The sequence below is a fragment of the Periplaneta americana genome, chromosome 7 (assembly GCF_040183065.1).
Source record: "Periplaneta americana isolate PAMFEO1 chromosome 7, P.americana_PAMFEO1_priV1, whole genome shotgun sequence".
NCBI lineage: Eukaryota > Metazoa > Arthropoda > Insecta > Blattodea > Blattidae > Periplaneta > Periplaneta americana.
Window position 1 is genome coordinate 58,036,275 of NC_091123.1, and position 9,555 is coordinate 58,045,829.

Here is a 9,555-nt window from a genome sequence, read left to right on the forward strand (position 1 = left end):
ATATGATTCGTGATTTCTCTTCTTCGTTATATCTGTGGACTCCTCACTTTATTTTCCATAACGCAATCACAATCACAGCTCAATGAGCACCCGTACTGATCTGTGTTACTGAAACAAAAGCTGATCTGCTACTATAGGTACTATACAGCCCTGTCGCGTTCCCCTACAAGCCGATTCACTCCCTCCAGGTAGGGAATAGGAACTGCACGTTGCACGCAGACCAGTGCACAATGTGCAGGGTTTTGACATGCCTGGTATAGCTCAAGCGCATACAGATATATCGGTACAAAACAGATGCTCTGTTCTAATCCAGGGGCGGACCATCGTTTACATGAAAAGAACAGCAAATACAAACTTATAGAACTTTATGGTAAATTTCCATTTTATTTAACAACATTGGCAATATTGGTTACTTTTTATTGTACGTCTAAAATATAAACAATAACGGTTTACTGCACAAAATCACACGAATTTTTTAAAATGCAACATCCTTAGTATCATCTCCTCTTCTGCTAACAACTAAGCAGTGGAGTGGCGCAGTGTCTCATTATTTACCTGCAATTTAGAGAGTCTGTAAAAGCTCAATTTTGAAAACACGGTTCTTAACACTTCGGCTTCATCCAATCCCTGATAAGGTTAGAAACCATCCCGTTACCATTCCATACCCATATTTCCATTTAATACTGGATTATGAGTATCAAATTAAACACCTTCAACAACTGATAACTCAGATATTTTTTGTTGGGTTTCCTATCTCAAATTGAGGAGGTAAGCGCAACAGTGGTCTAAGCCACTTTTCTTTAATGTAGAAAAAGCAAGTTAAAGTTATACAAGGACATCATTTTATTTTTACTAACATTTTTAATATTAACCTGGCTATACCTTTAGAGAACCGGAAACACAGATTGCTCCCCCTTCCACGACTGAAGTTCGATGATACTGGCGTAACACACAAACAAAAACACTTTGCAAGGTATAGGAGGGAAGAAAAGTAGTTCATCCATTTAGGTAAACTAGGAAATATCGCGATTTTGAGTTCGATAATTTTCATTTCGTTTTTGTTTAATCAAAATACAGTACAGTTTTAACAATAAGTGTTTTTACTCACGAACTGAGTTATCCATGCGAACGTATTCATTATTCAGTGTACCTATATTATACTGTCTACAACACATTAGCGTACAATATAGAGAAAGAAGTTAAATTGCAAAATAATCATAATATGAATATTTAAACACATTTTTTAAAATGGTGGCCGTTCATTTCGATACAGGCTTCAGTTCTTTTGTGCATATTATCGTACTATAAACTATTGCATTTAATTCCAATTGCCAGTTTAGTCCTTCGTACTAGTGACTCATGTTGAAATAATTCTGTACCTACTCTTTAAAAGAGTACCTTAGTACTGCAAATTCAATCTTCACTTCTGCCCGACCCGTACAGATAAAATTACTCAGACATGCTATCTACTGTCCGTCCAAGTGGTTATGTCGCAGGATCGTAGAAAGGGGGAAAATCACGTGACAGTTAATTACTTAACGAGGCCCTTTTATTAAAGTTATTTTAAACAGTTGTATAACATTACGTAGACGTCCAATTCCTAACAGAAATTAATGTTTTCAGAAAAGAGCTAAGACAGCCCAGTTTTTACAGAGGGGCGAGCAGAAGCAGGTTGGGGAAATCGGGATGCCACGTAGGCAAACGGACAATACCTGTGCGAAAATATGATTCAATATTAAAAGCTCTTTCGTCACTGGAAAACGCGAACATATTTCTGGAAGGTACTATACTCACTAACTCAGTACTATATGCAGCCTTGATTCTGTGTGAAGGACAGTTGGAACTTCATTAGTAGAAGGGGTGGGAGTGAAGTACATTAAAAACCTCAGGTACAATAAAAATTGAAGTAAAAATAAAATGATGTCCCTGTATATATTTATAAGTGATATTTTTAAGGGGAAAAATTAAATGCTTCCTAACAAGCTATATAATGGTGGATTGATCTATTCCACTTCGTAGGAAGACAGTTCACGTCAAAATCAACAGAAGACTCAATATGTGACTTTTATTTACTTTTAAGTAATTTCATTTCAAGCATTTTTTTTTATAAAATGGACACTAGTTTACTCATGAAAGACAACATTTTTAACCACACCAACTTGAAAAATGGTTGCGCAGTCCCAAATCTAGCTAAAGTGGGAGAGAATATTTTGTCTTTACATGGTTTCATCTCTTCTTACACACCCGTGACGAGTTGGGCTATAGCATTAACGCACCGAGAATTAGGTGGGGACGAGTTGGACTATTGCATTAACGCACCAAAAATTACGTCGGGACGAGTCGGTCGATTCTGGGACGAGACAGGCTATGTCCAGGAAAACGAAGTATTCGCTAGCGGGATCATGGCGAAATGACAACGTTATCAGCTTATTTGTATATTGCTTTTAATATTTAACTACCTAAAGTGAATACGAGTACATAAATTACGGAAAATTAATCTGGGAAGGGCTCAGTGAACGCCCATAATCTCCCTATCTCCGCAGTATCTGTACAAAAACGATTACACAGTATAGCATGTACATTTAAGTCTACCTACCTTCTGTTCCTCCATGTGAATGACTCTCCCCGAAAATCACAAGGAAAAATATAGTTAATTCAGACCATGTACGTCACGTAGTCCAGCGCCGTGGCTTTGTGGTCTAAGGCATCCTGCCTAGGACTCGCGTTACGGAATGCGCGCTGGTTCGAGTCCTCATGGGGGAAGAAATTTTCTCATGAAATTTCAGCCAGTGTATGGGACCGGTGCCCACCCAGCATCGTGATGCAATTGGGGAGCTACGATAGGTAGCGAAATCCGGTTGCGAAAGCCAGCTATAACGGCTGGGAGGAGCTGGATGACCGTCCACCTCTGCTTCAGCATGTGGACGTGAGGCCAGCAGCCGGCTGGTCGGTCTAGGCCCTTCACGGGATGTAGCGCCACGGATTATTATGTACGTCACGTGGCTTTGAAGCTATATTTGTTAGCACCGCGAACACTGCACTCGGCTATGTTAAATCTCAGTAACTTTTTATAACCAGAGACCGGAAGTTTAGGCATTATGAATCATTAAAATAGGCAGGCAAAAAGGCATCATAAATAGCTAAAATAGGCAGACAAAAAGGCATTATAAATAGCTAAAATATGCAATAAAAGGCAATTACAAAAACCTTACACTAGACTCATTTATTTACTAGATTAGGTACACTATTCAATAACCCGATCGTCATATTTTAAGAACTTTAAAGTTTTAAACAAAATGCTAGTGTTGTACTTGACAAAAAAGGAAAATGTTTTTAAAAGGCCTATGTATTGCAATGCCTTATTCGTTGCACATGACAACCAAATGCTTTTTTAAGTTCTCCTGTCAGATAACACATACTGTATTTTATATGAGAAAATGACCTCTCAACTTCGACAGAGGTTATTGGAGCAAATCTAAAACATAGCATCATTGTAGGATCCATTTCAACTGTAATAGAATTGTCACCTTGTAGAATTTTTGAAATGTTTCTAAGTTTATCAAGATCACAATTTTTCGAAAACACATTTTTACACTTTTCCCTAACTAATGAACCCCGTTTCCTTGGTACACTATCCATTCTTTGCACTGCATCATCCACAATTTTCACTGACTTCGTCAAAGGCTGCCCTCTTTCTTGAAGTTTGCAGATCATTTGTGGCAGGAAACCAAACTCGGCCGCAATGAGAGTTAAATCATTTTTCACTTCCGAAGAATTGAGAAGTTTATTGGCTGCTACAATATTGAAGATGCTTCATCCTCCAGAGCGTTCACCACCTCAGTTATAGCCAGGAAATTTGAAGTGTAGTAAAGTGCCGCTGAGACCCATGTCCCCCATCTCCCCCCAGAGGTATATTTGGTGCAATGGATTTAAATGTCAGAATTCTTGGTGGGGCTTTCAGAAATACCTTCTTAATACTGGAAATCAAATGATCGACATTCGAAAACAAGCATCGTATCTCTTCTGACATTCTGTGAAAGCCGTGTGCTACGCAGGTCACGTGAACCATGTTTGGAATAGCACTTTTAAAGTTATTCCAGCCTTTTTCATATATGGTGCAGCGTCACTGATGAAAAGTAACAGGTTGTACTGAATTTCTTCAGGGCAGAGTAACTGTAATGAATTGGTGAATAACTGCGCGATAGTTGAACTGTTAACTTTTTCCAGAAACTCTGTTGTAAGCAGGAATGGTTTCATTGATTCATCTTCTGAAGGATCTAATGGCCCAACAATGACATTGGCAATGAAACGACCCGTAGGATCAGGTGACTCGTCGATAGAAATCCAGATCTTTTTATTTTTAATTTCATCTTTAATTATTTTCATTGTATCATCGTAACATTCGCTTAAGTAACATTTTCGCAAACTTGACTCGCTAGGCACAGATTCGTTCGTATACTTCTCCAAAATCTGTCTTAATGTAGGATTCTGTAATTTCCACAAAGGGATTTCGGCAGCAAGAAAAGTTTTACATAAGTCGAATCCAAATTGAGATTTTCTACATGATGTTGCAATTACTGTTTGAAGCAAAGAAATCTTCTTCCCAGTAGCCTTGGAAAGTGCATTTTTGTGTTTGGTTGTACTGATATGTTGCGATATGAAATATTTCTTTTCGTAGTTCACTGACTGCTCACATATTTTGCATGTACTCGTAAGTACTTTACCGTCAGTACAAAATACGTCTGATCCAAAAGTATTAACGTAACTTTGCAATTTACTGCGTAAAGGAACACTGAATTTCCGCATCTTGCTGCTATAAAATAGCTACAACAACGTCTCAATGAAAACTGAAAGAAAAATAGCCGTTAAAAAAAACGTTAGACTCGCACTCATTGTTGCCTTGTCAAATAAACACAAGCGATAATTAAAACGCTTATTGTTATACATTTTTGCACGGCAGCACTCATTGTTGCAAAGAGAATATGAACTGACTGAAAGACAATAATATACATTCGGTGAAGTCACTTTCATTGTAGCGGTTATAGAAATAAATTAAAATGTACCTGTAGGCAATTTTAATAACAAATTAATAAATAGTAGATAAATAATCAAATAAAGGCAAAAAAAGCATTTATTTTGTAAATTAGGCATTAATATTAAAAAGGCAGAAAAGGGCATCGTAAATCTGTGACGTTTCAATCACAAAGGTATAATTCCAACAGATTTACTTTCAAAATGAAGATAGATTTAACACATTTAAAAAGGCATTCTGCCGAAGTTCCGGTCTCTGTTTATAACCCATTTTACTATTGTTCCCGAGTGTCAAGAAATTATTATTGCTTTTAAAATGTCATAATTAGGAACCGTAATATGTCCCAGAGCCTACGGAGATAAGGTTACTAGTTCTTACTATAATTACGTGACGTCATGTTTCGTGCGCGACACAGGTAGGCCTACTGTTAGGTAACATTTGCATCTCGTTTGTGTTCAGTTGACGCTCTATTCGTGATTCTAAACTAGACCCCGGAGGCTATTCACAATGCAGTCTAATGATAAAGAACGACACTACAAAATTCAAATTATTTATTTGATTTATTTATTTTTACCGGCATAGTTAAGACCTTAAGGCCTTCTCTTCCACTCAACCAGAATAAAAATATAAAGCAAATATTATAAATAACAGCAATACAAAAACAAATTAAATAATAATAATAATAATAATAATAATAATAATAATAATAATAGTAATAGGCCTAATAATAATAATAATAATTATTATTATTATTATTATTATTATTATTATTATTATTATTATTATTATTATTATCGTAATAATACTAAGAGCAAAATGTAGATGTGTTTACATACATGTATTACAAATTGTGTTGTGTTGTGTTGTGTTGTGTCAAGTAAGCTAATTTGGACCACATTAATGATTAACATAATGAAAGAAAATTTATACATGAAAAATAAAAATCATATTCTACAAAAGTAATACTTGAATAAAGATCATATTCTAGAGACGGAAAGCAGTTTTTTGACAATCGGATTTTGAAAGTATGTTGCTTCTCCTGCAAAATGTATTCCAAATGACATCCATCCTTCTTGCAGTGGACTCTTTAAATATTACATAAAAGTATTTTGTTATTGGCGTGTCTGATTGGATTTAAAGTGAAGCGTTCAGTTTGTGCTTAAAAAATATGTTAATATAAGTACACATCAAGAAATATAAAAATTTCTGACATATGTCTTCGGAAATTTTTATCTCTTTATCATATTTACACAGACGACGGAAATGACGGGTGGTAGTCATATTACATAAATATATACATTTTCAATAATAAAATTTACGGTAATTTCATAGCACATGTCATGTAACTATTCATCGATGGATTAAATGAGGGGATTTACTTGGTGTGGCAGTGAGAGTGAACCAAAACCTCGGTGCGTTGTTTGTTACGAAGCGCTTTCAAACGAGTGTATGAAACTCGTGAAATTGAAACGACACTTAGAGATAAGACATACGTATAAAAAGTAAACCTGTCGAATTACAGTATTAATGTGAGTACCAACATTTATTAATTTTTTTAATTCATAAGTTAAAGATTATCCAAACTCTAAGGGTGCTATTCATAGACATTTCGCAGCACGCGCTACGAGCGTACTAAGCTAGCCCCGGCTATCCACTGGTTACTAGTACAGAATTCAAATCATATCCTATCGCTAACACTGGTTTATGAATACGAAAAACGCTGATAATCCACCGAAAGCCCGCGCTAAAAATGTCTATGAATAAGGCTCGAATAGACGTGAATTATTAAAAAAAAAAAAAAGAAAATGAATTTTCTTCTATTAACATTAACTTATTTAGTTAATACTAATATAAAATTAATTGAAATAAATTAATTTTAATTAATTAATTCTATTTTAAAATATAAGTATACTGGTATTAAAATATGCTACAAAAATGATAAATTTACTTTCGAAGGGAACAAGAGTAAGGTGTTCCGCGGAACTGTTCCGACTTAACAAAGTGGTCCGACTTAAGGTATGTATTAACGTTTGAAATGGCGTTTTTTGACTAAAATTTTCTTTGTACTAAGGTTAGCTGTAAAATCCTAGTACAGAGCATTGTACGCATAAACAGCAATAACTCAGTGAAAGAAATTTCAAAATTGAGTAATTCTTAGAAAATATATGGCATTTTGAAGAAATAGAATAATTTTTAATTAATTATTTTTTTAAGGAATCAAAAAGTTAAATTGAAGTTTCTGATATATGGTTATGTTAGTCTACTTTCATATGTTGTCTGATAAATATCTTAAAAAGGTTGGTTAAAAAATGTAGATTTTCCTCCAAAACGTTAATACATACCTTAAAAAAGTTTGAGAAACGCTGGTCTATAGGATTATTATAGCAATATAGCACATGGAAAAAAAATATGTTGTTCACCTTTCTTTCCTGACGGATAATAACAAAGGTTGTCAAATTCGATGTCCAGACGATCTTGACACTGAATATCTCTCTTGTCACGTTCTGCCATTGTCGGCCACACGTTGCTAGCGAGCCACAGCGTTAGTCGCAAACTATCTGCAATATTCCTTCCGATCCTCCGTAATATTTACTGCAGTCCACTGGTCCAACCACTGGAAGGTACAGCTGCGACTGGCCAAACCGAACGCTTGTTTTGCTATGCGTACTACGACACGCATGAAAGCCACTAGCGGGGCTCAGTCGGTTAAGGCGCTTGCTTGCCGTTCTGAAGTTGCGTTCGGGAGCGGGTTCGATCCCCGCTTGGGCTGATTAGCTGGTTGGGTTTTTTCCGAGGTTCTCCCCAACCGAAAGGTGAATACCAGGTAATCTATGGCGAATCCTCGACCTCATCTCGCCAAATACTATCTCGCTGTCACCAATCTCATCGACGTTAAATAACCTAGTAGTTGATACAGCGTCGTTAAATAACCAACTACAAAAAAAAAAAAAAAGACACGCATGAGTGTTAGCAGATTTCTGATTCGTCAGCGCTTCATCAGTAATGACCTTAAATCTTTACTTCTTATGTTAGGAGGCAGCGTCTGTGGCAACAAATCTAGCAGACCTGTCTGCGATTCGACGATTCCAAACTACTGAGATTGGAGAGATTCCGATAAATCCATGGGACCAGTGTTCAATTTCTGACAGGGCAGTGGAACTAAAAAAGATTATAATCTTCATCTTACGATGTTTGGTAACGTATACACGTCCGTCGATGTGACATATTAATGAATTTAAATACTATTATAGTCACAATCATGCCATGGTATGAAAGAACAGGAAGTCGCAGGTTCGATTCCCGCTCGAGGTTGTGAAATTTTTCTTTCATACCATGGCATGATTGTGACTATAATGGTATTTAAATCCATTAAAAAAGATTAATGTACCTTGTCTTGTTTTTTCGCTGTTTTTTTTAGTAGTGGCTTTATATCATGCTAAGCAAATGCCCAGAAATATGTGTGGTGTTGTTCTTTAAAAGCATATGCTCAGCAGTCAGTGGCGCATTTTAGTAATATGCGATACAAGAGCGGTATGTTGAAGTTTTCATGTTCGAGGAAAAGTTTGAAAAAGCGAAAAGTAGTGGAGCTTTTTTAATTTCCGAGAATTGAAAGAAAACATACCGCTCGTGTATCGTACATTATTTTGTGCGAAGATCGTTTATTACATACCTGAAAGAGGTATTTCTAATTAGTTGCAATGAAATCTCCATCTTGGTTTCTGTTCAAAGACGGCAAATTTGCAAAACAAAAATATCTATCTTCAACATTGTTGCTTTAAATTGTTCTGTGTTTACTATACTCCAGCAGGCCGTGATATACGTCTGTCTTTTTTTCCCCCCGTCTATAAATGCGAACTTAAAACAAACGGTAAGGTTATGTAATAATTTTTTAATTTTCCTTTTAATATTTTAACAATATTTTTTATATAACATATTGCAGTAATAACATCGGCATTTGGAATCTTGTTGATTTTTTCACGGCTTCCTTAATGTTACTTGCATCACGAATGCAGTAACTTTAGTGTAGTTGTAGAGTTTACTTAATTTTTGCAAATATTTAAAAACAATAATTAACAGTGCAATTTAGGTGAAATTGCAGTGGTAAGTTTCCAATTTATAATTATTACTATATTGAACGTCTCTAAAAATAATATGTTAAAAGCCTAAAGCAGTAAAATCAATATGTCACTTAAGCGGTAAGAAGAGCGAAATTGTTATGTGTGTTAGGTTGGGAATACTGAATGTGGAATTTCACACTTTCCTCGGTTTGGTTTTGTGCGGAACCAAGGAAATACGCACGATCTCGCACAAAATATTTTTACGCCCCCAGACACAAACATAACATGCGCCCTCCTCAAAAGAAAAAAAAAAATGAACCACGGTTCTGTTACACATATAATGCATTATTATTAAATCTTATGCTAGGGGTTTTGTATATATAGGGTGTCTCAGGAGAAATGTAAAATACTTCAGGATAATGTAGTTTGGGTTGAACTACATCGATTTAACACGACATATCTATG

At 35.7% G+C, this 9,555-nt stretch overlaps 1 protein-coding gene across 2 annotated transcripts in view; it reads right to left on the bottom strand.

Moving 5' to 3' along the window:
• The window catches only part of LOC138703128 (ATP-binding cassette sub-family G member 4-like), a 71,476-nt gene extending 63,699 nt beyond the window's left edge, over nt 1–7,777 (bottom strand). The window contains exon 1 of one of the 2 annotated variants that reach the window (XM_069830741.1): nt 7,453–7,777. In XM_069830741.1, the coding sequence (XP_069686842.1) occupies nt 7,453–7,543 (91 nt within the window). In that variant the 5' untranslated portion in view covers nt 7,544–7,777. The remainder of the gene's footprint in view (nt 1–7,452) is intronic. The other variant, XM_069830742.1, reaches the window with a different exon arrangement.
• Nucleotides 7,778–9,555: the final 1,778 nt, after the last annotated feature.